The 27,477-nt window shown below is 49.6% G+C and overlaps 1 protein-coding gene across 3 annotated transcripts in view; it reads left to right on the top strand.

The window, feature by feature from the left end:
• ZNF512B (zinc finger protein 512B) overlaps positions 1-27,477 on the top strand; it is a 65,241-nt gene that overhangs the window by 14,745 nt on the left and 23,019 nt on the right. For 2 of the 3 annotated variants that reach the window (XM_073308967.1, XM_073308969.1), the window contains exons 3-12: positions 6,693-6,772; positions 8,422-8,550; positions 12,347-12,519; positions 12,709-12,962; positions 13,739-13,810; positions 16,029-16,163; positions 21,079-21,203; positions 24,465-24,557; positions 25,513-25,611; positions 26,866-27,036. In XM_073308967.1, coding sequence (XP_073165068.1) covers positions 6,693-6,772; positions 8,422-8,550; positions 12,347-12,519; positions 12,709-12,962; positions 13,739-13,810; positions 16,029-16,163; positions 21,079-21,203; positions 24,465-24,557; positions 25,513-25,611; positions 26,866-27,036 — 1,331 coding nt within the window. The remainder of the gene's footprint in view (positions 1-6,692; positions 6,773-8,421; positions 8,551-12,346; positions 12,520-12,708; positions 12,963-13,738; positions 13,811-16,028; positions 16,164-21,078; positions 21,204-24,464; positions 24,558-25,512; positions 25,612-26,865; positions 27,037-27,477) is intronic. The other variant, XM_073308968.1, reaches the window with a different exon arrangement.

Raw genomic sequence — 27,477 nt, 5'->3', positions numbered from 1 at the left:
AAAATTCTATTAACCCACTTAATCAGGGCTAGTAATTGTTTTTGATGGGCAAGTGCATAACATTCATTTTTTTTTCATCATTCTCAATCATCCTGGCAGGGGAAGGGCAGGCAGAGTTTCCATCTGCATGGGTGTGTTTTCATGACAGTTTTGCGAGGCTGTTTGTAAAGTTTGGGCCTGAATGGGATGAACAGCAGCAAATACATGGTTGTGAAGTAACCTGGTTTAATGGACTCCGGTCCCTACTGTCACAGCAGCTGGCTCCTGATTGCTCTGACCACTAGACTGCATCATTCTGTTATATTGTAGCTATGGGAGCTGTGCTGGAGCAATGAGGTTACCTTATGGGAGGGGCGGGGGGTCAGATCTGTGGCTTTATAAGGCAGAGAGCTCAGCTTTCGGCAGTTATTTTATATTCTGTTATAACTGTGCCAGAGACTAAAAGCCACATATTATACACACACATCGTTAGGGATCAGCGGAACGATGGGTACATGGCTATCAATGCCAAGCAGAACAGCTGGTATGACTTTAAGGAACTAGAACTAAAATACTAAACAGTCTTATTTTCTAGATGCCTCTTTGCCCCGGGGTATTTGGGGCATACAGCATAAAACTTGAGAGTTAGCTTATTCTGGGGAAAAGTTTTGTAAACTTTTGTAAACAGGTAGCTTTTCATTTAACTTGTAACAGTTGTTCAAAAAAAGGGGAAAAAAACCCACAACCCACTGATCTAGCTTCTAAATTAGAGCCAGATTTTGAGTCGGAATCTTTGAATTCTCTGGCAGCGTAGCATGTGAGTTTGCAGAGTTTATTCTTGGGTTGTTTTCTGTAGATTTAAATTGTTCTCCACAAGCTGTTTTTGTTTACCCTTCAGATGGAGCATTTACTAGCAGGGGTTTTTTTCCCCTCCTTTAATTAAACCCTCTGCATCTAAGCCTGAATCCTCATTTTACTGCTTCTGCTGGCCTATTCTGGATATTGCAGAGGGACATCTTTTAGAATAGAAGCCCATAGAATCTCAGGGTTGGAAGGGACCTCAGGAGGTCATCTAGTCCGACCCCCTGCTCAAAGCAGGACCAATCCCCAATTTTTGGCCCAGATCCCTAAATGGCTCCCTCAAGGATTGAACTCACTACCCTGGGTTTAGCAGGCCAGTGCTCAAACCACTGAGCTATCCCTCCCCCTTTTCAACCTGCCTTTGGGTTAAATTCACTCTGTGCACCACTTAAGTTGCAATTAAGCCCTCAAGGAAGTGCTTAAATGGGACAGGCTTTGTCCTGGCCCTCTGGAGCGGGGATGGTTTCACTTCTGGGGCACGTACACTTTTTTGCACACTCCCACTAGCTGATGCAAATGATAAGATTGACATGCTCAAAACCCATTTGCGTTTGGCTTGGAGTTGGTATGCGTCAGTGTTCTTAGGTTAGCAGCAGCGTGCCAAAAATTGTGCATGCAAGTGGTTGTTCCGGCAGAGTTGCGCACGCACACAAAAAAGCCCGGTTTTGACAATTTGGTCCCAAAGTCTTTCGAAGTTTTTATATCATGATTGCAGATATTTGTACCTTTACAGTACAGCTGCAAATAAGGTCTAATTTAGTTATGGAAAGCGTTAAGAATTTGTTTCCACTCTTCATGTTTTTTCTGCTATACACTGGGGCCTGCATTTTCAAAAGTGGCTTCTAATTTTGGATGTTTCCATTGTGGTTGCCAAATTTTTAACAACCTGGTGGCTGGCTTTTCAGAAGTGCTGAGCACCCTCATCTCAGAATGAAATCCGTATATAAGCATGTGCCAAGCAATATGGATCATATCTAGTATCATATTTTTAGCACAACTCTCACAGTATTTTTCTTAGAGCCCCAGCTCCTGGAGTCATGTTATTAAATGAGAATTGCATTTAAAAATCAAAAGTAGGATTTAGACTTCATGGTTATGGACAAACATGACTCTTTAAGGCTCAGACACCAGAAAGCAAATAACCCCCACTCCCAGCCCCCAAATGTATTATTTTTAAAGTCAGTCTCATGACTTTGGGGGCCCTGACTTATGATTTTTGAATGCTTGCCTTAAACTATACCCTGAGTAGATGGAGGAAGCAGCAACAGAGGGAGAATGCTAGCAGTCAAAGAAATGGGCACATGGAAAATGTAATAAAAATCACTAAAATGTCCTTTAATATAACAGAAAAACAGGCATTTGCTATTTTTTGTCACTCTTAGTTGCTTCTGCCATCTTGCACTAGACCAGTGGTTCCCAAACTGGGGTTCGCGAACCCCTGGGGGTTTGCAGAATGTTACAGGGGGGTCGCCAGAAAAATTTCACTCATGGCAACCCGAGGACCCCGGGCATTGGAGGCAGCAGGTAGGACCCGGATGCATGGCAGACAGGCCGAGCCCCAGGGAGAGCGGGGCCGGGCAGTCGGGGCTGGCAGCCCGAGCCCCAGGGAGAGCGGGGCCGGGCAGTCGGGGCTGGCAGCCCGAGCCCCAGGGAGAGCGGGGCCGGGCAGTCGGGGCTGGCAGCCCGAGCCCCAGGGAGAGCGGGGCCGGGCAGTCGGGGCTGGCAACCCGAGGACCCCGGGCATTGGAGGCAGCAGGTAGGACCCGGATGCATGGCAGACAGGCCGAGCCCCAGGGAGAGCGGGGCCGGGCAGTCGGGGCTGGCAGCCCGAGCCCCAGGGAGAGCGGGGCCGGGCAGTCGGGGCTGGCAGCCCGAGCCCCAGGGAGAGCGGGGCCGGGCAGTCGGGGCTGGCAGCCCGAGCCCCAGGGAGAGCGGGGCCGGGCAGTCGGGGCTGGCAGCCCGAGCCCCAGGGAGAGCGGGGCCGGGCAGTCGGGGCTGGCAGCCCGAGCCCCAGGGAGAGCGGGGCCGGGCAGTCGGGGCTGGCAGCCCGAGCCCCAGGGAGAGCGGGGCCGGGCAGTCGGGGCTGGCAGCCCGAGCCCCAGGGAGAGCGGGGCCGGGCAGTCGGGGCTGGCAGCCCGAGCCCCAGGGAGAGCGGGGCCGGGCAGTCGGGGCTGGCAGCCCGAGCCCCAGGGAGAGCGGGGCCGGGCAGTCGGGGCTGGCAGCCCGAGCCCCAGGGAGAGCGGGGCCGGGCAGTCGGGGCTGGCAGCCCGAGCCCCAGGGAGAGCGGGGCCGGGCAGTCGGGGCTGGCAGCCCGAGCCCCAGGGAGAGCGGGGCCGGGCAGTCGGGGTTGGCAGCCCGAGCCCCAGGGAGAGCGGGGCCGGGCAGTCGGGGCTGGCAGCCCGAGCCCCAGGGAGAGCGGGGCCGGGCAGTCGGGGCTGGCAGCCCGAGCCCCGGCAGTCAGCGGGACCTGCAGCCCAAGCTCAGTTGACTGGAGCAGTCAACGGGGTCCAGCAGCAGGAGCCCCACGGAGTGCGGAGAAAATTTAAACTTAAATCCCTGGAAATATTCATTTTTAGGAGGGGGTTCACGAGATTTCACAATTTAGTGAAAGGGGTTCACGGACTGTTAAAGTTTGGGAACCACTGCACTGGACCATTGCTGTACCTGACGCTATATTAAATGAAAGAAAACAATGTTTTTACCTGGAGGTTCCTGAACTGGAAGTTAGAGAGATATATTGCGATACCAGACAGGCACAATCAGGACGTGTTTTGTGGTCCATTTGTACCCACTATCTCTGACACAAGGCCAAAGCCTCTAAGGTACGTATTTAAGGCCCCCTAAAACTCACTCTGCTGTGTCAGCAACTGTATTGATAACAAAACCAGCAGCCAGTGGTTTTGTGGGTGCAGTAGCTCACGGTGATTCACACAGCCTGTTCTGTGATGAAGCGAGGGAAACTCAACTGTGGCTTTCGAGTGTGACTGGAGGCTCTTCTGATTCCTTGCCAGTAAATAAATACTTCAGTCGACTCCAAAAGCTCCTGTTTGCAAAATAAGCAGCACCGTCCACAGATTGGAAGGATGTCAGCAAAACTGTCTCCCTTGCCGTCTTTCGCAGGGCCAGGCCTCTTCATCCTAGAGGAGGTTCCTGGCGTGTCCTGTGTTAGGAACCCAAAATCCTCAGAGGCAGGCAAGGAGGAGAAGGAAACTGCCCCCCTCCTCTTGCAAGGAACTCACATCTGTGCCGTTAACTGATGTGATAGGCCGGGAGAACAGCACGTGGGTAGTCTTGTCTGAGTGTTCATGAGGAATTTAAGTAATTGCCCCATCCGTGGGGTATGGAGTAGACCCCTGAAAAATCTTTGCTGCACAAAAAGAGCCCAACCGGGACACTGACAATCGGCAGTGGAGGAGGAAGGGCAGAGCTTCACCCTGCTGTGGTGATGCTGATTCTCTGCGGCACTATTCCTGTCTTATCCTAGAGTAACTCCATTGATTTCAGTGTAAAACTGGAGTAGTGCTGGGCAGGCCCCCAGGCTGCTAGCTGGAGACCATACGTTATGACCTAAGCAGTTAGATAGTGCTCAGCCCTGTGATACGTAAATACGCATTGCCATTCTCTGACCGTTCAGAAGGGTTCTGAGCTGGTTCTGGCAGGCCCATGACAATAATGAAAACTCTGCTGCTCATTAGGGTTAGGCCAAACCGGAGCTTTGTTTTTGTTTTCAAGGGGGGTTGTATGAAATTAGAAAGGAGACTGCCAGTCCTGCTTGAAATGATAGGAAGTTACATTGGGACACTCGTGCAGCAGTTGGCAGAAGAACCCAGGTCATTGAATACCAAAGGAGCTCGACCTAATGGAATTTTCAGAGGATTAGCTCTGTTGATGAAGGTTATATTTTAAGGGTCCGTTATGCTGGCTGTAATGCAGGATGCTAGTGGATCTTATGAAAATACAGCCCTGTGGGACATCAGCTTGGCAGACGGACTCTGCAAACCAGGGTCATTTGGGTAGGTACCTTGCTGCTGTTGATGCATTCAGCAAGTCTGCTAGCAGAAAAACGGTGATAATCCAATCCTAGTTCACATGGGATGAGTTCTAGAACTGGGTGAAATTTTTCGGACAAATACTTTATTTGGTAAAAAAAAAGGCAGTTTTGGGCTGACCAAAACTATTCATGAATTTGGGTCGAATGCAATGAATAGTTTTGGCTGCAAAAAATGACTTTTTCTTAATGTTGAAACATTTCATGTCGATGTTTTCAAAATGAAAATGTCAACTTTTCCGTTCAGAACGACGTTTCGTTTAGAAATGTAGCTCAACTTGTTTTTAAAAAACGAAAAAGGGGAAAATAACATAGAAAACTATCCTAAAAAAATGCAGGGGGGTGGGATTGTTTTTGGTCAACAGAACCAAACCATCAATTCTTCATTCAGCTCCAGCGCAGTTCATCCCTGGACAATGGAGCCAGAACAAGGGCTAAACATCATGATAGTCCCACTTAGGCCTGTGCTGGAACTTGCCCTGTCTGTCTGCGCATTACTGCATTCGGGCAGTGCCCATTTGGCACACTCACAGAACATGCTCCCAGCTCCCCATGGAGAAGTGGAGCTTACACTGGCCACAGAAAGGGCGGTGTTCCCCAGGGATTGCTAGTGAGCTCCAGTAACAAGGGGAGCTCAGCCTGGGGCAGTTGCTAACCTTTTCCTTCACCCCCCTGTTTGAGGCAGACTGATCCTACAAGCTAGATGTGAGCGAAAGCCCTGGAGGGCTGCTTCCAGCAGTGACCTGGGGTGGGTCTTGGGAAGCACCGCCAGGAGCTAGAGACGAGGTCACTGTAAATAGGGCTCTGAAAAGACCCCAAGAGTGAGCTGAACTCCCGCTGGGACCAGTAGGGATTGCCCGGGAGTGAGGGCTCCTGTAGGGAACCCAGGGGCAAGAGGCTCAAAGCTGCTACGGCTTGAGACCAGGCTGAGTTTGGGCCAAGTACAAAGCCCTCAAGAAAGGATGTAAGCCGTTTACAGGCTACATGCTGGCCCCCCTGCAGAGGGGTGAACTTCGCCCCTAAACAGCCTCACGGAGGTGATATGCAGCGTGTAGTCTCTCCTAGGCCCCATCCTTTTTCTCCATCGTCTGTTCTTTCTTCCTAGCCTTACTGCCTCACCTCCAGTCTCTGCAGCTCCCCATGATCAGCTCCATAGCCACAACTCATCACTCTCCTCTACCTGTCCCATCTCCTCCTACCGCTCACCTCCTCTGCCATAACGCTTCCGTTCTAAGCACCCCTGTAATTGCCACGTTGCTGGGAGCGATTGTTGTGCAGGCAGAGTGGGAGTACACTGGAACTCAAATGCATGAAGATGGGGCTGGGCGATTCCTGTGTTTTCCAGCCTGGCTCGGGCTACTCGGTCCTCTTGTTGGATCTTTGCCCACAGTTCCCTTCACTGGGCATCAGGGTTTGGCCCCTTTTTCCAGCCCAAGTCTGTTTATTGTTGAAGACAAAAAGAAAAGGACCAGTAGGGCAGGGATTTCAGGAGCACTCCGCTTCGGCCCGGCTCTGCTCCCGCTGAAGTCAGTGGGTTAAATGGGAGCAGAGCTTGCCCAGAGCTGAGCGTTTTGAAATTCCCGCCCTGGGAGTTTGGCTGCCGGCGTGCACTGGATTAGATACAGGCTGAATCGTGGCGGTGCGAAGCTTGGACAGTCACGGCACAATCAGGAGGGAGGGTTAGGAAATGGTGGGCTATCTCTGCTGGATAATTGGCCGGAGAAGTCTAGTGCAGCAACAGAAATCAAGGTCTCGATTTGCTGGTTGGGTAGCTGTGGGCCACATGTTCTGTGTTTGTTTGCAGGAAATGCAACCAGCGACAAAACAGAAGGCAAGAAGAAAGGGAGACCTAAGGCAGAAAACCAGGTGCTGAAAGACATTCCTGTAAGAATCCAAATCCATTGGTACCCTGATTTCCCCCCTGCCCTCGTCTCTCTCTCTCGCTGTGATTCTCTCCTTCCCTTTCTCTCTTCCTCATCCTGTCCAGCTCCCTGCAAAGGAGCTAGTAAAAAGCCCAACCCCAACCCCCTACGTGTCTGAGGTGGGGCAGGGCCAGCACCAGGTACCCAGGTGGTGGTCCTGATCAGCCGGTTTTAATTCCACTGACTGTGAAAGAATCTGGGGAGATGCTGTTACAGAGCCTGTGTGTGCATCTGCCAGAAAGAAGGAGAGCGACAACCACCAGCCTAATTGAAAGCAACTCCCCCTTCCAGCATGAGGCTGCTTTGCAGTCTGGGTTAGCAGTGCAGGCAGCAGTCCGAGTCCTTACAGCAGCCCGTCGAGATAGGTGAGACATCACTAAGTGAGATGTCCCTCTTTGATCATGGACGGTGCAATGTGGGACTGACCTGCTGAGTGCCCAGTGGACTCAGGACCTCTCAGGAGCAGGACCTAGGGATGCTGCTTTTAAAAAGCAGACAGTGCAAGTCTTTGTTCATGCAGTTACCACGGTTGCACATGCAAATGGGATATCGGCAGACACAGATGTCAGCCATCTCGCTGCCCCTTGGGAAGCGTTTTTGCTTAGGCTGGCCCTGCTGTTGCATGTGCTAATGAAGCTCTGTTTGCACACACGTCTGTCTGCACGGCCGGGTGTGTCCCCTTTGAACAATTTGACGCCAAGGGTGATGTGCTTATGGGAGCGACGTGGGTGACAGGATGATGTGAGCTATGGTTTATTTATGGGGATTATATATAAAGTACGGCTTAACAACTGGCATGATCCACACTGTGGTTTCTTCAGTAGGGTTGCCAAAGAGAGGGGTGTTTGATGCATGGGTTTGGAATTACTCATTGGCATAACGTGAAAAATAGACGCAGTCCAGATTCCAAGAAGTGACTGGCAGGTTGGATGCCACGCTTGAGACACCCGTGCAGTTACTCGGCACTTTCTGGGCCTCTTCCCGGTGTCTCCAGTTGGACACTCAGCATCGCGAGTCACTTGTATAGGCTTTTGCATGTCAAGACAGTGCTTTCCATTAGGCAGGTTAGAGATCTGGCATATTCATCGTGGGGGTGTCAGAGCTGATTTAATTATTGGGTGGCACTTAGTAAAGTGTGAGTTATTCCCTGGGGAATTGTACAATTTAATTTCAGTCCTGAAGCATGGACAACATATGGAGCAGGTTGTCATTAGACTAGGGTGCAGCGTGATTTGCTGACCAGATGAAATGTGGGGTGGTTAAATCACTGAGGTGACTTTTGATGAGATTTATGGGGCTGGGCTAGAGTGTATTTTAGTCATCTGGGAAACACAGTGAGAGATGGGCTGCTTCCCTTTTGCAGGTGCAATGTGTGAGTGCACGATTGCATCCCCCGTTGAAGCAAAACTGAGTGCGTGCACCTGACTGAGGGTAGAAAGCAGGCGGTGACAGGTACAAGTAGTTCATTTTGCAGGTGCACATTTTGAGGACGCGCTGGGCCTGCACGCTCTGCCCCTGCCCTTCTGAAATGTTCGCCCCAGCCTGTGTTGTGTTCATGGGATGCTGGAAGGTGTTTATTCAGCTGCGGGCCGCCATGTCTCCCTTTCTCAGCTGCCCCTGATGAACCAGTGGAAAGATGCGTTCAAGGCCCATTCCAGGGTGAAGTGCCCCAATTCAGGCTGCTGGCTGGAGTTCCCCAGTATTTACGGCCTGAAGTACCATTATCAGCGCTGCCAAGGGGTAAGGAGGATGGAGGTTTGTGTTTCATTTTGATGATCCATGCTTGTGTGTGTAATTCTCAGCGTTCCCCTTTGCTTCCAGCACAACACTCAAGCCTGGACGATTTCTCAGCAGTAGGGCTAAATTGCCTGGGGGGTCTCAAGTTTTCGCAGGCACCTTCATATTGAGTCAATATTTTATCCCCACCCCTCCTCTAACCATCTGCCCATGTGCAGTGCCACCCTGACGTCTGGCCTTTGGCTGGAAGGGAAGGCTGAGCAGTACCTGTCTGGGCCCACTGCCCCTCTTCCCCTCCTTCATCACATGCTCTGTCAGCTATGGGAATGGGTTTCTCCAGGTTGCTTTCCATGTGGTGGCATGATGTTAGTGAGCGGCAGCCTTCTGCGTGCCAGTGGTTTCATGGCCACCAAAGCTGTGTAACTGGCTGGCTTGGATTATTGGGCAGCTCTCAAGAAGAACACAGAGTTGTCTCCATTAGGCACTTGAAGTTGTGGCTTGGGCTGGAGTGCGGGCTCTGAACGTAGGGACGAGGATGGGCTTCACAGCCTGGACTCTAGCCTGAGCTGCCACTTCAGAGCGCTGTCTGCACAGCTATTGCGAGAGCGCAAATGCAAGCCCCACTAAGCCATGTCTGTCGATCCCCCGCTCGCTGTGCAGACATAGCCTAGTGACACATCTGCCAGCAGGGCTCTAGCTAGCTTGCTCAAAGTATCGGTGAGGTGCAGCGAGGCGGGCTACACCATGAGGTAGCAATGCGAGTACGCACCCGGGGAACCTGGGGGACTTATGCAGTTAAGTTTGATCTGAACGTAACCTTTTTCCTAGTGTATGTGCAAGGTAACACCTTCAGACTGATTTACTGGCTTGAGCTATAGCTTAATCAGGGCTACCACTTGATCTGTTAAATCACACACATAGGTGCTGGGACTAGGGGTGCTGTTGCACCCCCTGGTTTGAAGTGCTTTCCATCATACGCAGGGTTTACAGTTTGGTTCAATGGCACTCAGCACCCCCACTGTACACATTGTTCCAGAGCCCCGACCTTGCATATACACTAGGAAAAAGCTCACAATTCAGGTGAGGCATAGTTAACCTGTGTTAGCTAAGCCTGACCTACACTCCACCACGTTTCCTCGTTAAGACAAAGCTCTCTTGTTCCTCAGAATATTGAGGTCTTGAATATTCCTTGAAAATCTATGGAAAGGTCGCAAAATGCCCTGGGTTGGTTCATTTCAATCATAGACGTGCAGGACGATCTCAACAGGTCGTCTAGGCCAGTCCCCTGCCCTCGAGGTTGGCAATGAATGGCAGGGGCATGACAATCGAAATGAGCTGGACCTTTTAAACCATTAAAAAATCCAAAACCTCCCCAGTGGAGCCACCCTTTGAGCTGTTGGGGGGGAAAATATGGTTGTGGTTAGTTCAAATGACTCCGCTGTTTAAAAAGGAAACGAAAAGTTCATTTAATTAGGCTCTTCCTTATCCAGGAAGATGCAAATTTTGTTTGCGGTTGTCTTTTGTGCAAGTATCTGTGCGTGTGTGTGCAGGCCCACGCCTGTCTGCGGAGCATGGTGCAGAAATCCAAGCTGAATTACCATCCTGCAAAAGGAAATTGCTCGCCTGGATTACGTGACCTCCCCTCTAAAAAGAAAACCACGTTGCCCACAGATGCCCTTTTCAAAGAGAGGGTGGCACAATCCCTGCCCTGTGCAGCTCAAAACAGGAAACAGGCTAGAGGAGGAAATATGTTGTCCTTTTCCTCCCCCCCATTTCTATTCCCTCCCCCCATTTCTATCTGAGCAGTTGGGATTGTGCGGAATTTCTGGGCAGGCTCCAAACAGGTGAATTAGTTGAGATTCGAAGGCAACAGAAACTGAGCCATGATGTGTTTGCAGAAACCTTTCAGTAATCTGCAATCTCCCCTCACTTTTCTGCCCCGCATTTATGGCACTGAGGGTTGCTGTTTATTTCAGTCTCTAATAGTTCTGTAGTTTATTAAGAGGCGGTGTGAGCTGATCACATGGGGGTAGGTTTGCTTTACCTGGCATGGCATGGGTAGCTCAAAGGACGGGCAGAGAACATTTTGAAATATGGACTACACACTCCCCGAAATGGGATTATCAAATATATTAGCCTCTCCAGCTGTCGTGTTCCCTTCAGGTCAGATTGTGCAAGTGGAGGAATTTTGCGTGATCCTGTGCAAAGCTACATTAGTACCGGCTAAGTGCAAATCAACAGGAAACTCCGCTCACTGCGGGCCCAGGCCAGTATCCAGCCCTTAGCCCAGCTGACTCGACTGTGTGCTGGGGACGTGCGAGGGAAGAAAGCCACTCTGTGGCTGGTACTCCAGCCTGAGGGCTACAGAAACCCCTTTGGCTGCTGCACTGCCTGCCTGTGGTGAGGGACGGTGGGTGGATCTGCAGTGATGTGCATTCGCTCCCTCGCCCCAATGCATTGCTGTGCTGGGGCACAGGGAGCCCTGGCATGCATTCCCCACAGGCTGCGCAGCCTTCTCCCACCCCATGCCAAAGAGCTGCGTTGGTTCTGCTGAACCTAAGGCCCCCATGGAGGTGGGCAATAGATTTTCCCCAAATGTAGGGGCCAGGCCAGAGCCTGCTATTGCCCTGTTTGAATGTACAGTGGAGGAGTCAGGGGAGGCAGTGCACAGGGTTCTGATTTCCCAGGAGGGACCTTTGCATATAAAGAGGCAGATCTAACACTGCATTTCTTGACACGTCCCAGTATAGATGTGAGGTGAAATCCTGGCCCTATTGGGGTCAGTGAGAGTTTTGCCCTTACTTTCACCAGGGCCAGGGGTTCACCCATAATCTCTTGAATGGAGACGGTGAGTTCTCGTGCTCAGTTGCTGTTTGCGTCCATTAAACTCCAACTCCTTCTACCCAGGCGGGCTGGACTAATGCTGCATCCCCTGACACTTCCCTTGTCTGCACCCGCCTCTCCGTGCCAAGGGTCAGCTCTTTTTCCTTTAACCCAACAGAGTCCTTCCGTAGGCAACCCCACCCCTGCTCCCATCCCCCTGGATTCCCATTGCCTGGGGAAAGGCTGATAGAGAACTTCAGGTTTTTCCCTAGCAAAATGATCCAAGTCCCACATGGCCTAGTCCCCGTCAGAATTGTAAAGCAAGGGCTTTGCCTAAGAATTAAATTGACGGGGAGCCCAGATTGCATGGATTGAGGGAGTGAAAAGAGAATGGGAAAGGAAATCACACTGCAGGATTCACCCTCCAGTTCAAAGCTGCAACTTGAAATAAACTGGCCCCTGTTCTCAAACAGCAGCCATCTGAATTGTGCACAAAACTCCAACTTTTTTTAGCAACCTTGCAATTGCACGTCTCTGTGCCTGTTTGCATGTGCAAATGCAGGATTTGTGCTTGCAGTTTAGGCGGCTGTTTGCATTAGGATCTCTGTTATGCTTTTATTTTAAAAACGGTATTCTCTTTTCATCCCCACGAAGGATCAGATTCCCCTTTTGATGCACCAGGGTATGTGTATCTCACCAAAGCACTCCCTGGCTCCCATTTAAAATGCTGGCTGGCATTTCCAGTGGAGCCAAAGAGAAATAACCCTCTAGTTCCCATTGAAAGTCAATGGGGGTCAGGTACCTACGGCCCTGGCACCTTTGAAAAGCTCACCGGCTGTGGCATGTTGCCGATGGCGCTCGTGGGAAGGGATTCTTCTACCTCCCAGTCTTGGCAGTGTGAGTGTGCGGGGAGGTTCTTGCACTTGCAGGGGAAGGGCTGGTCCTTTCCCTTTCCCACCTTTCTGCTCTCTTGCAGGGGGCGATCTCGGAGAAGCTGACTTACCCTTGCTCTTACTGCGAAGCTGCCTTCACATCCAAAACCCAGCTGGAAAAGCACAGGCTCTGGAACCACTTGGATAGGCCAGGACCAGCTAGCAAAGCAGAAAACAAAGTGCCGAAAGCCGTGGGCAAGGCCAGTGGCAAGAAAAGGTACTGACGCACGGCTTAGCTGCTTGCCAGTGGTTTGCGGAAGGCCGGGAAGAGAGAAAGGGGAAACTCCCAATTCTCTTCCCACTGGGCACTGTGGTGCAAGCCCGGTTGGCCGTTGGGTTGGAAGAGGTGTCAACAGCGTTGGTTTCTTGACTCCGTTTTAAATGAGCCCTCTATGCTTTGCCCTAGAGCTGCTGAGAGTTCAGATTCCCCCACCATCCGTCCCAAACAGGCAAAGGTGGAGAAGACTGTGGTCCAGGAGCTCCCCGAGAATGGAGAGTGCCTCGTGGAGAGCAGGAAGAACAAAGCATTTCAGATCACGGCAGTGGAGGCAGGAGCAGCAGCTACCCCGACGGCCAAGTCTTCGAGCTGCAAGGATCCCAAACAGCAAGGGGGCACGCAGGCTTCCCTCCAGGAGGAGGACCCAGAGAGGATGAAGCACAGTAAGATTAGAGCCCGGGGCTACACTGGTTCAGGAGGCTGGAGAGGGTGGTGTCCCAGGGCAAAGGCCGGTCTCCTGTACAGCAACGTGATGGAGGGGGACTCCGTTGAAAGCAATTGCATCGCTCTCCATTTACACTCGTGCATCTGGCCCCCAGGCAGCAGGAGGCAGTGAAGCTGCACAGCACCCCTCCCACCCCCCGTGTGGGCCCCAGCCACAGTCAGAAATCAAAGCCACGTGCACAGAGCGGTCGGTCGGAGGGGAGAGTGCATGAGACTGACATGGGTCACGGCTGCATTGGGGATGGAAAATGGTTCTGTGGAGTTCCGCTCCCAAAGCACTTAATGAGCCATGAGCTAAGGAGACCATACATGCAGAAACCGCGTAGGCGGTAGGGGAGCCATTAGTCACGCAACGCCAGGTTGTTCAACAGCCGTCAGCAGTCAGATCTGCCTTATGAAGATAGGGAATAACGTCTCGGATACTAGGGTTAGGTAGTTTTAGTTTAGGGTTAGGTAACAGACCTTTTAGCTGCCACGGGATCTGGATCTAATGCTGTATGAGGGTGTTAGACTGAGGGTCCCATCCATAGCTGCTTCATTTCAGGGCAGTAAAGCCCCTTGAGGGAGGGAGGGTAAAGTGAGGTTGGATCCCTTACTGCTCACCTCCTGATCCAGAGTTAATCCAGGTTCCTTTGCACCGTGTGTATTTAAAGCCACGCTTGCAGTGCAGTTATTTGACCAAATTTTTATCTCTGTTTTCTCTCTCTCGAGTCAGGAAGGAAACAGAAAACTCCTAAGAAATTTACCGGGGAGCAACCGTCCATCTCAGGGACGTTTGGATTGAAAGGTAACAGGCAGCCCTGTTTCAATTCCACAGCCTATAGCTTCCCCCTCTGTGTTCCCAGAATACTGCCTCACCGACCTGCTCCTGTGAAGGCAGGTATCTGTGATCTGTTCATTACCCAGGGCACCCCTAGCAGAGCCTCCAACAGAGGCATTGGTTAGACTCTGTTTCCAAGATGGGCCTAAAACTTCACCTGTGAATGGCTTATGACTGAGGGCTAGGCTACACTTATATTTTATAGCGCTCTCACTGGCTGGCTCAGGGGGGTGAAAAATCACCCCCCTGAGCGCAGCAAGTCAGAGCGCTTCAAAGCGCCCGTGTAGACAGGCTCCGAGCACTGGGAGCCGTGCACCCGGCACTCGGAGCTCATCCCCTCGTGGAGGCGGATTACCAGGAGCGCTGGGAGAGCTCTCTCCTGGCGCTCGCACGCGACCGCACTCGCACTTCAAAGGGCTGCCGCAGGAGCACTCCCGCGACAGCGCTTTGAAGTTTCCAGCGTAGCCATGCCTTGAGGTTATCCCCTCTGACCTGCCACCCGAAAAAGGAGGGATGGGGCAGCCCCAGAAGTATGGCTGCATCATACTGCCTCTGATTTAATTTTCTACCCGCAGCTCCACCCCAAGTATGCTCCAGCAGCCTCATCTCCTTCCCCATCTCAGATGTCAGCAACTGGTTACAGGATCCCTAGTGCCCTTAACAGCCAGTTGGGGCCTGGAGTTCGCCGAACATTTTTGCATCATTTCTGCATGCGCGGTTCCTGCCATTGCCTGAGCAAATCAGACGTCTGTGCTCACAAATACGCATCTGCACTTGCAAATGCTCAGTTTTCCCATGTAACTCCTCCCGTGCGGGCATGTGCAGGAAGAGCATGAAACCGATGCCTAAAAATGCACGTGGCTCTCGGGACTCGCATTCTAAAATCCCAGTCTGCAGGGGGTTGCACCAAGAAGTGATGCTGGGCAAACAGGTCTTGCTGCGACCCACATCTGCCCCTGTTGGCCAGATTTTCAAAAGTGGCCTTTAAAACTGTATCTTCCATTTCTTGCACACACCCAGGTGGGTAACCTTCCTGTTAACTGCCCATACAAGGTGGGGTTGTGCGTGTGCAGAGCGGAGGGGCATCAGACGGAGCTGTTATTATTACTATTTATTTGTTGGTCCGTCGGCTGCTTGTCTGGCACTATACAGTACATAGGGGAAGACACGATCCTGGCCCCTTTCCTCGGTGGATTGTCGCCAAAAAGAATCACCTAAGAAGTGTGTCTTGAGGGACCAGAATGAAAAGCGAGTAATCGCTTGTTCCAAGCGTGGAACAAGCTGCAAAGATGAGGTGGGAGAAAGGACACAAAGGCATGATTAAGCAGGGAAGCTGGACTGAGTGCCGTTCACTCTGTGTGTATAGAACTCTGCCTGCTAATCCCTTTTCCACCAAGAGCAAATTTGTTGGCCTTTGCAGTCAGACTTGGCAATGCAGCAGCTCACTCAGCAGCGCAGATGGCAGCAGCCTGGTGTCCCAAAGGGATTTCTGTTCCCACGTGTGCCTGGCACTCACTCTTACACTAGCCCTCCTCTCTGCTCTCCTCTTCCCCTGCAGTTTCACACAGTCTGACAACACGGCATGTTTAAGGAAGTCCCAGGATTCACGATGGCAAATTTTTAAGGCTGTGGGGAGTAAAGGTCCCATTTGAGATCCCAGAACTGTGTTATTTCATAGTAGGGACCCTGGATTCCTTTTGTGAGCAGTTCCCCAAAGCTGTACCCTGCACGCGTCTCTTAGCGGAAACAGCCCTTTAATATTGCAGTGTCTCAGAAGCGGATCCTCTTTCAAATTCCTCCATCAGGCGTCAGACAGAAATCCCTCCCAGCTTGTTCCCCTCGCCCTCCATCCCTTAGCTGAAGTGATGACCTGTGCTCTGTCTTGGCTTGGAATTTCCCACGCTGTAAACGCTTTGGGAACAGGAAAAGTGTCTCACTTTCTGTTTGCAAAATTCTACGTGCATGCGTGACTTGGCATATCATAGTCATGGGTCAAATCCTGCCATTGCTGCTTAGGCAAAACTGCCATGGACTTCAGTAGTCATTGTGCCTAAAGGACTGCAGGATTTTTGCCTAATGAATCAGTTAGATAACGTTCACCGGAAGAGCATCCATCAAATCTCTTTGTCTTAAGGCCCTGGTTTCATGGTGTATGTCTTTAATAAAGGTTGCTCTCTTTCTACAGGCCTGGCAAAAGCAGAGGACAAGGCAAAGGCCCACCGAGCCAAGAAACTGGAGGGGACCAGCAGCACGGATGAGCTGAAAAAGAAGCCACCAGGAGCCAGTGTGAAAAGGGAGGCCGTCGCGCATTTATCGTCAGGTGAGGCATGAGGATTCCCCCGGCCTGCTGAGAACTGGGTCACTTGGTGGTAACCGCCCAAGAGTGAGGGAGGAGAAACAAAGCAACAGTTTGGTTAATGGAGCTAGGATAATAAGAGACCAAAGTCATTTTGCCGGCGTGAGGAATGACTAGTGGTTAAGAAAACGTTTCGACACTTGTCTCAGTGCTTGGAGCACTCAGCCATAGCTTATTTTTGAACCTTCCCATTCACTATAGACTCGGTTCTCAATGTGGACTTTGGGGTCTGAGTGACATTGAGGCCCAGATCTCAAGCCGAGGCTGAGGAGTGCTGGGCAGAGCTCAGGAGAGGGTGGCTGAGAAGATTATGTCGCTGTTTCACCCCCGTGATCCTGGGCTGGTCTCCATTGTTCCAGTTCCCCACGACAATTTAGAGCAGCCAATAGGCTGCTCTGCGTTACCCCAGCTGTGCCTGGCTCTAAGGGGCCATTTTAGCAGCAGGCCATTCAGCAGCGGGGTGAGGTGTCCTTGCCACCACCCCTCCCAGTGATCCTGCTGCACAGGAGAGATTGCCCAGTGGCCAGGGAAGATGGCATTAGGGCAGCTCTGTGCCGGGAAAGCATCACAAAACTTCGCCAAGGCAGCCTAGAATCTGCCCTGCGGCTTCAAGTAATGACACGATAAGCAATGGGAAATGACATAGACGCAAATCTTGCCCCTCGTGCATGAAGTCGCTAGCCAAACTCCCACTGACGTCAGTGGGACCAGCGTCTGGGCTATCGGCTGGGCTTTGTGCACAGTTCTTCCGCTACTAACTGAATGAACATACCGACCATTTGATGTCTGGAGCCTGCGTTTCGGAGTTCTTCCTCAGGCGCTTGCTTTCGCTGGCAGTCTTGACAGGGAGAGGCATGCAGGAGGCGCAGAATAAACACAGCTGCAGCGCTTTTCACCGATTGCACATGCAAATAAGTGGCTCTCTGAGCTCATCACAATGCGGAGATGTTCAAATAAACAAGCTCAATGGGTCACATGCTGACCATACTTCCCCGGTGTAAAAGCAGAGTCACCCTATCTGAGTCAACGGAGAGAACTCCAGATTTACATCAGTTTGAGATCAGAATCTGGTCTCCTGTGGGGGGTTTTTAAAATCTCATTTCACACATTTAAATAAACGCACGTTGGAAACTTGGCATGCAGACAGTAGCTGCCTATGTTTGTGCAGGTGGCAGAGATACCAGTTACAGAGCTTACATGCACACAGTCGGTTCGGAAGCCTGACGCTTATGTTTCATTCCTTCTCTGAGTTTCTCTTATGGGAGATGAGTTGCTGTGGGGGAGGAAGGATCACTCTCAGCCGCTCTAGGGGCCGTCTGTCTAGTGGCCCCAGCTTTCCCCTAATGGCCCACTAAACTCTATTATACCATTCAGCCACTAGGTGGCATTGTGTGCAAAATACCTTCTTTAAATGAACCTCAGCCATACCTGGCAGAGCATTAAAGGATCTCATACACAGCAGGTGTGATCATCATAAGCAAGCTCTGAAGCCAGGCCGTATCTGGTACAGGGACATGACATGGTACCAGGAGTAAACTAAGATCAGAAACAGAGGAACAAAGCAAAAAGATTGCACAGGTTGCAGAAATAGCTTATTTTTGAACCTTCCCATTCACTATAGACTCAGTTCTCAACATGGACTTTAGGGTCTTAGTGAGCAAGAAAGGTTGCAAGATCTCATCAACATGCCACTCTTCAGTGCTCCCAGAGAACTCCAGCTTTGATAGGCCTTCCCAGTGGACAGACTGGAAGCAGTGTTTTGCAAGATTTCAAACTGCAAACAAACTCCGCAAAGAAACTGGAGATATACAGGTATCTTCTTTAATTTGTTTGCTATGGGGAAGCAGGCAGAGCATATTTTTAAACCCTTTGACTTTACTGAAGACAGTCACAAAGATGTTTATGGAAAGGTTTCTGCCTATATTTGACACAGATGTGTTCACCAGAAAATTCAAGAACCAAGGGGAAATGTTGAATGTTTTATAAGAGCTCTGCATACATTGGCTGAAAACTGTAATTTTGAGCATGCAAAACATGAGAATATCAGAGAGAGACTCGTTATTGAGTTAACAGATAAAAACCTTTCACAGCAGCTACAGTTGAAGAGAGATTTAAACAGAGCTAGAGCTATTCAGATAGTAAAGCAGTCAGAATTAGGGAAACAACAAAACAAAAGGCATGAGCAGTTCAAAAAACCTGAAACTAGCTTAGAAGCTATGAACAGACACTTGAGAGTTAAAAGTCATTATCATACAACTCCTGAAGGAAGGTGAGAGAGCTCCCAGGCTAAGAGGGACAAATTCCAGCCTACATGTACAAGGTGTGGGAAAAGTCATATCCCAGGAGATGATGCATGGCCAACCGGAGACACACGGTGTAATACATGCACAAAATATGGACATTTTGCGGCTGTTTGCTGCACCGAAGCAGTCAGGGAGTTGACTCAAATTACAGACACTCAAGAGGCATTGTTTCTGGGATCTATCACTTGTGATGACACAGAGCCTGCCTGGAAAGTGAAATTGAATATTCATGGCAGAACTATGGACTTTAAAATTGACTCAGGAGCTGATGTCACAGTCATCTCAGAAAGGACTTAGAATCACCTTCAGCTCATCCCAGGCCAGAGCTGAAGTCATCTGACTTGGCTCTGAGTAGCCCTACAGGGATTCTGAACTGCATGGGCCAGTTCATCACAGAAATAATTTACAAAGACAAAAGCTTTGCATTCAGAGCGTGTGTGATCAAAGGATCAAGGACCAACAACTTTCTCAGCTGAAAGGTGGCAGCTAAGATGGGCCTAGTAAGAAAGGTGGAAGTCAGAAGAACTCTATAGGGGATTTGTTGATACTGAACTTTTGAAAGGAGATCCAGTTCAAATCAATGTAAGAGACAATGTACAGACTCCGCTTCCTGAGAGACCTAGGAGGAGATTTGCTGCAGATTTATGCAGATTCAGAGGACATAATTACCTGGTGCTTGTGGACTCTTTCCAGTTATACCGAAATAATGTACTTGAAAGACATAACAGGTTGCAGTGTTATTGAGAAACTGAAGTGCCCTTTAGTTCACTTCAATATTTGAGAACAACTAATAACGGACAGTGGACCACAGTTCACTGCGGCAGAATTTAAGTAAGTCCAAACAACACATGATTTTGATGCTATTACTAGGAGCCCACCTTACCCACAAGCAAATGGAGAGGTGAGAGAGCTGGACAGATAGCCAGGAAAATCCTACAGCAGGGAGATCCATTCTTGCTCTTCTGAGTTACAGATCGACATCAGTAGTGGCTACTGGTTATAGTCCAGCACAACTCCTGACAGAAAGACATCACAGAAGCACTCTTCCAACTTTGGAAAAAACCCTATCTCCAAAGTGGCCAGACATGAAGAGAGGAGCCAAATCTGGTAAAAAAGTTAAGAGCTTATGAACACTTCTACAGCAGATATCACTCAGAGAATGGCCACATCGAGAACCTGGTGACCATCTTCATGTCAAATTGGATGTAGCAAAAGGATGGGCAACTCCAGCTGTCTCAAAGGAAAGCTCGATCATACATGATCAAGACCAACAGTGAAGAGTGCAACAGCAACGGCTGATATCTCCAGTTTGCTCCTCAAAGAACAGCACAGAGCAACACTACAGATGACAGATGCAGAACAAGAAGAAGAATCCAGGATTCCAAACCAACCACAGCCAGTCATTGCAACTAATGGACAGCCAGATGAACAAGTTGTTACACTTTTGGGTCATGTAATTAGAAAACCAGTATGATCCTGCAACACGTAACAGATTGATCTGTACTGAACTACAAAGGTAGCATGATAATGTAACAATGGGAAATGGTAGGCGTGTAGAACTTTAAGGGGGAGAAGGCATGGAATGCTAAACTGTATTGTACTGGTTTCAGAGTAGCAGCCATGTTCGTCTGTATCCACAAAAAGAACAGGAGGACTTGTGGCACCTTAGAGACTAACAAATTGTACCGTTCAGCCACTGGGTAGCGCTGTGTGTAAACTACCTTATTTAACCAAGTCTGAGCCATACCTGGCAGAGCATTAAAAGGATCTGATGATGATCACACCTGGTGTGTATAAGCAAGCTCTGTTGCCAGTCCATATCTATGGAACATGATACTGGTCTCCCCCTGTTCATCTCAACTTAACCTGAAATGAGTCAGTCAGCTCTGAAACTCCAGGGCTTGTAGTCTTCCTTTGTCTCCCTCTCAGTTTCTTAGAGGCAGCCTGGCACAGGGCTGTTACCCTCAGCTATCCCAGTCCTTTCGGCCTCCCCATCTTCCTCTGTTCTGCTTCCTTTATAGCTGGGCTTGTTTTCTTTATTGGTCCCAGGTGAGGGTGCATGCCTCCATGATCGGCAAGTCTGCAGCTGTGCTGAGCTGTGTTCAGTCTGGTCTCCTCTCCTTTCTGCCGGTGCTCTGTATGGGGTTTGTAAACCACATTGCAAACTAATGGCCTAGCAGCCTGACTCTGTGCATGAAACAGGAACACCCTGGTGCATGAATTACCCAAGTGCAGAAACTTCTCCGCAAGACCAGATACTGGAAATATGTATTTTTCCCCATTGCGCACAAAAATGGGCATGCAAATGAAATGACTCTGTGCACATGGCTCCGTTTGCCCAAGCTGTTACAATAATTTGAGGTGCAAATTAGGCACCCAACTGCCTTTTTGCACCCAGAATTTTGGGAATGTGGTCTGCAATGTGGGGTTTTTTTCTACGAATGATTTGTTGCATTTGACCATTTCAATGGCTTCCAACCTTTTGAACCTTGATGTTTCTCTTATTCATGAATCCTGGAAAGGGCTTTATTTTAGCACCAACGGTTTACCTGTTTTGCCGTTCTTCCCCCCTCTAGCAAACCCAGAGGATCAATGGCAGCGGGAGATCAATGAGAAAGGAGAAGTTGCCTGTCCTACGTGTGGCGTTATAACCAGGAAAACCATTGCTGGGCTCAAAAAGCACATGGAAGTCTGTCAGAAAGTAGGTGCTTGCAATCAGTGTTCAAATTTAGCTCATTTATTCTGGTGGGGAAGAAATTTGCACACCCTAGAATGAAATAATTGATAATAATAAATACCTACCTCTTATGCAGCACCCTTCCTTGGGAGACCTCAGAGTGTTTCACAGTTGTTAATGGATTTATCCTCATGACACCCCTGAGAGATAAAATAAGGGGGGAGGGATAGCTCAGTGGTTTGAGCATTGGCCTGCTAAACCCAGGGTTGTGGGTTCAATTCTTGAGGGGGCCATTTAGGGATCTGAGCCAAAAATTGGGTATTGGTCCCTGCTTTGAGCAAGGGGTTGGACTAGATGACCTCCTGAGCTTCCTTCCAACCCTGGTAGTCTATGATTCTATTGTCCCCATTGTACAGATGGGGAACTGAAGCACGGAAAAGCTCAGGGACTTGCCCAGGGTCACACACACAATCTGTGGAAGGGCAGGGAATTGAACCTGGGGCTCTCAGGTCTTCGGTAGGGGCCCTAACCACTGGGCCATCCTTGCTCTTGTTTATTAATTAATAATTAATTAATCGTCTCTAACTGATATTGGTGCTCACTAAACCTCAAGCTGTGGGACACCTACTGGTTGTCTCCAGAGAGCTGACTCTGCGCTTCAGGCTGGCTTCTCCGCCTTCATTTCCAGCTGCTAAATTAATAGATTTTTAAGACCAGACATGCCCACCGTGATCATCTAATCTGACCTCCTGCATAACACAAGGAGTTTCACCACGGGACATTCGCGCACTGAGCCCAATAACTTGTGGTTGTGGTCGTGCACATCTCTCAGAAGAACACCCTGCCTGGATTTAAATTGTATTTAAAATAAGGCAAACACACACTCAGTACCTCTATCCTAGTACTTTTCCACGTGGGCTATTGTGGCCTCCGGAGACCTTTGGCATTGTCAATGGGCGGAGGTGGTCCCTGGATAACGAATGCAAGTGGAGGCATGGATGAGATCATCTCTGTATTAAAATGTGGCCCGTTAAACTTCAGACTCTGAAAAACCAACTTACTCAAAATCCGTTTCAAACAGAAGATGGGTGCCCGATTTTCAAACAACTGTTTAGGTGTGCGACTGCACATGCAGAGTTTGTGTCTAATTTATCTGTGCAGTCACTGCCCTTGAGTGCACATGTTGGATAATGGCGGCAGTTTTTCCAGGCAGATCCCCAGTTTGGACACACAGTTGCAGTAATTGCACACATAAAGGTGCCCCAAAAGCTTTTAGGAAACTGGTCCAGTACATTTTTGCATAAGCTGCTTTTTTTTGATTGGCTGGACACAGCCGTCAGTTACAGCTGTGCGACACCCCCGGTGCATGCGTATGCATTGATACCCATTGTATGCGTGCTGCTGAGGCCAGACTTTGGGGCAACGAGGTGTGTTTAGTAAGCCTGTCAAAGTGCTGTCGGTCAGTCATGGTACCGTGAAAAACTGACTCTCCTCTGCATCGGCATCCATCAGACAAACCGATTCCATCTTCATCAGGCTCATGGTGGGTTAGAAATAAATCCATCCTAATAGAAAGACGACATAGGATCAATTCCTCCCACTTGGAACGCATGCATCGCGGCTTGGCACCTCAGCCTGGCCTCTGCATATATGCAGCAGTGGGATACTATTGTCCTATGAACTCCTGGTTCTGTTGAAGTCAATTGCAAAACTCTCAGTGGCGTCAGGATTTCATCCATTCTCTCTTACTTTTACAGTGTGCTTTGTGACGGTCTCCCTAGACTAGTGGGTAACATAAAGGGCCATGAGACCGGCCAGTCTGCTTGATGCGTGAATCCACGTGAGGGCAGTAAAACTTGCCTTTCCACATGTAAACGGGCGTGTGGGTGTGCAGATGAGGTAGCTGGGCCTCTTGCTGCCTGCTGGGTCACTCAGAGGGGCACCATGCTGTGGTGCTCGCTGCTAGCCCAAAGCTGACGCTCCCATCACTCCTGGCAGAATTTCATCTGGCCAATTTGGCCATGATTTAGCCATGGTTTATGATTTGCAGTGATGTTAGAGCCGTGTTGGTCCCGCGATATTTTAGAGACAAGGTGGAGGGGGTGGGCAATATCTTTTATTGGGCTAACTTCTGTTGCTGAAAGAGACATGCTTTGAGCTTCTTCATGGTTTCCGATGTAGGAAAATCTCCTGTGATGGAATTGTAGACCCAGAGCTCAGCTCAGGATAGGGGTGCAAAAGCAGCTTTCTACTCTCCCGATCCTAGCCAGCTATGGGCCCAGCTGGTCCCCAATGTAGATTGGGCCTGCTCCTGACTTGAACCAAGTTCCAGTCCACAAGGGCCTGCTATGGTAGTCAGAGATCTCCTGGGCACGGGAAACTCATGACCACACTCCTGGCATCCATGGAAGGGAGGTGGTTTAAGGAGCTGGTGTTTTGCTACTGGGTAATCCCCCTACACTTTATACAGTTAGATGGACCATCAGGCTAGCTGTTTGAACGACTGGAACAATGACATGCGTTGACTTCTCGTTTTGGTGGCTATTTAGACTTATTGTCTGTTGGTTCACTGCCGTGCGTATTTGCCTCTGGGGTCAATAAATCTTGATATTCCCCTCAGTGGAAGTCCATATGTGCTTAATCACTTTGTAAACTCTGCTTGTCCATCAGCAGGTTAGAAGTTGCAATGCAGAGTAGTTCATTTTCATTGCATTTTTTAACAGGCCACATGGAATGTAGAGTCAGGGGTCATATGGCAGAGTAATAGAATAGCAGGAAACTATTCTGCTGATGAAATCTCGGTGACGTTTTCAAATAGTTCTTCAGTTTTGGATAGTCCAGTAGCAGAGGGGAGTATATCACCTTCCAGGACTCATCATGATTACAGATGTCTGCAGAGTGCAGTCTCTATGAGACCAGTAGATCTACATTCTGTATCCCTCTAATGAGCTGAACTGAGACCCCAGGTCCAAGTGCACCCAAGCCTGGGGGGGTTGAAAATCCAGGCCTGAAATCAAACTTCTCCAAAGTTTGGGGCATGAGGGTTAGAAATCCATATTTGGTGGTGCATTGGAGAGAGAGGATCAAGCTGCCAGCTCAGACTGGGTCTCAGGGCTGGAGGTTCTGATCTAAAGTTCTGGTTCAGGTCCAGCGCCATTCAGTAGCCTTCAGTATCATCTTATGGGGCCTACATCAAGTGTTCCCTGTTGGGTTGAGGCAGAATGCACGCTTTGGGAAATCAAAAATGAAATGGCCGGTGTGGTGACTCTCCTTTAATCTGTTCAGCTGCAGGATGCCTTGAAATGTCAACACTGCAAAAAGCAGTTTAAGTCCAAAGCTGGGCTCAACTATCACACCATGGCTGAGCATGTCAACAAGGTAAGGGCTCCTGGAGCAGGCACTGATCTCCAGCTTTCATTCTCTCTCTCTCTCTCTCTCTCTCTCCGGGAGATGCAGGCGAAGAAGAATAAACAAACAATTCTTTTTTTTTTTAAATGGTGAATTTGTTGCTTATGCAAACAAAGGACTGGAAGCACCAGCTTTCCACCATCCCACACACAGCTCCCAACATGTACCTCAGTCCAGATCTGCAACATGCCCTGCTTTCCCTGTCCTGAGCACTGTCCGTCCTTAACACACAGCGTATATCCACATATACAGCATGGATACCCACTGGACTCCGCACATCATAGCATGACCAGAAAAGACTAACATCGAGAAGCCAAATTTTCAAAGTGCCTAAACTCTGCCTCCAAAATTGGGCTTGCAAAACCATGGGAAATGGGTAGTTACTTACAGGAATCACATAATTGGGCATTTAACCTCCCAATGGGCATGAAACAAAGTCTACCTAGGATGTGCAAATGTGTGGTTTGCACAAGAATGTATTTGAGCTCACAAAAGCTGGCAGGCACAAACTTTTTGAGGCCGCTCTTAAAAATCTGGTCCTGTATATTTCTGGGAGACCAGGGCAAGGCATACCCGTATTTTCTGTATGTCCTGAATTTACCAATTCCATCTTGCCTTTTTGTTATGAATCAGGCTCCGGTGGTCTATTGTAAAAGCAGATTTTTTCACTTATGAATTGCATATGGATTTTCAAATTAGCCGTTTGCATGTGAACACATGCTAACTGTATGGGCAAATTAAGCAAGCGGTTTCAAGGGCAGTGAAGCTCTGGAAAATCCAGCCCATGATTTTTAACCCGAGACTCTCCTCTAAGAGTTGAGAGAGAGTAATTCCTTGCGAGGGTGAAGTTTGCGACAACACTCAGGGTACAGAGGACACGAGTGAATGGCTGACTCTGTTGCTTCTGTTACTTCCTTGTTTCCAGCCTGGTCCCTTGGAAACCGCTGGAGTTGGTGAACAGGAAGAGCGGGAAAGGCTGAGGAAAGTGCTAAAGCAGATGGGGAAACTGAAATGCCCCAACGAGGTACAAGAACAATTCCTATTTATCGTTCTGCAAAAGGATGAAAGGAATTAAGAGCCCAGATACGGAGGCGGACAGAGACATAGCACAACGACACTTTGTTTGTGGGCGTTTTAAAATGAATTCCCCGCAGCTCAGTTCTCCCTGGGGTGTGTACGCTCTGTGTCAGTTCCTGGCAGGAATGGTCAAGGAAACAGGGAGGTTGAGGAATATTCACGGAAGGGGAATTCCCAAGTGGTAAACCCAAGTATCTGCCCCAGAAAGCTGAGTCTCCTCCAGCCAGGGAACAGAAACATAACACATGTGGGCCAGCATGTCCAATCGGATCTAACCCATCCAGTGGGAATTTTGAATACTTGCAACCAAGGAACTGTTCACAAGCAAGCTCCAGGGCAAGAATTATTCACTGAAGTTCTTCAGTGAATAGCTGCAAGTAACATGTACCGTGAGCTATTTGCAGGCACGTTGGGAACAGATAAAGGGGCAAAATAATTGGCTGTGAATGGTTTGCCAGGTTGATCCCACGAGCAGCAGTTCTTTCCACCCCAAGATGTACATTTACACCCTGTCTGTCATACGCGTTTCTGAGAATCCTCGCACTTGGGTCTGAAGTGCTGCAGGTGGCCAGCCCAAACTGGTCTCCTCTCTCTATTTCTCCTTGTCGGAGGTTAAATGTAATTTTTTGAGGATGTTTTGGAATGAAGGTGGCCACTGGGCAGGCCAGGGGCAGGTGCTATTGGCTGCTTTCCATTTAATTGTGCGTGCTCTAAACAAGTGGAGAGCTCGGGTTGCTCTGAACCCAAGTCTCAGAATTGTTCCTTGGGCAGGTTTGGTGGATGGTACGAAATTGTATGGGAGGTGGAGCACGCCAGCTGGCAGAGTGGCGATCTTAGGGACGTAAACTAGGACAGATTCCCCAGAAAGTGAGGAACGTCTGCTCCATTCCCAGGGCAACAAGCAGAATGGGTTTGGGGCACAACATCCTTGCACAAAATGAAGGACGTGATAAGAAACCTCCCAGACTAGTTAGAGAGAGGTTGCGGGGATGGTGCAGCTGCCCTGTAGTTCGCAGCTCCCACAGGAGTTACATGGGGAAGTCCAGGGTCCATGCCGTGGAGGTGCAGAACAGCGTGGTAGATGGTATTGATGTGTTCCTCCTTGAAATGTTGGAGTGATGGTGCTATGATCCTTTCAACCTGTTCGCATGCATGTGCAGTGAATGCACCATCTAACCCTCTCTTGTTCCCATCTCCATAGGGCTGCACAGCCAACTTCTCCAGTCTGATGGGATACCAGTACCACCAGAAATGGTGTGGGAAGCATCCCTCTGAAGTGGAGAAGCCCATATTCACCTGCCCACATTGCAGGAAGAAGTATAAATCCAAGGCGGGACATGACTACCACGTGCGGTCGGAGCACACTTCTTTGGTGAGTCTCAAGAGCAAGGCTGAATGTTAAAGCTTGTGTCTCTGTTCACTTAAGCAGATAGTGCGGTAGGTGCAGCAAACCCCCACAGCCCCCGTTATGTTCATAGGGCAGCAGGAAACTCTCATTACAATGGGACCAAACTGTCCCTGACTTCTTTAAACACTATCTTGGAGTTTTGAGACAGATGAGAAAAGTTCCTGAGTGGAACAACCAGGGTCAAATGAAGCCTCAGTTCTCTGTTGTTTACACATGTCTCACTGCCCATTTAAATGTTCAGCCGGGCATGTAATTTGAACGTGAAACTATCCTCTGATAGGGCATGAACCAATCCCATCACAAACCCAAAGAGAGTCCCCACTGGAGGCTATTCTTGTGAGTGACTGCTGCTCAGTGTGAGTAAGGCTGGTAGAACTGACTTCTGAGGGATACATCTCTCCTGGA

This window comes from Lepidochelys kempii, chromosome 13, assembly GCF_965140265.1.
Source record: "Lepidochelys kempii isolate rLepKem1 chromosome 13, rLepKem1.hap2, whole genome shotgun sequence".
NCBI classification, from domain to species: Eukaryota; Metazoa; Chordata; order Testudines; family Cheloniidae; genus Lepidochelys; species Lepidochelys kempii.
The sequence above is the reverse complement of the archived record's forward strand: the minus strand, read 5'-3'. Positions and strand labels throughout refer to the sequence as shown.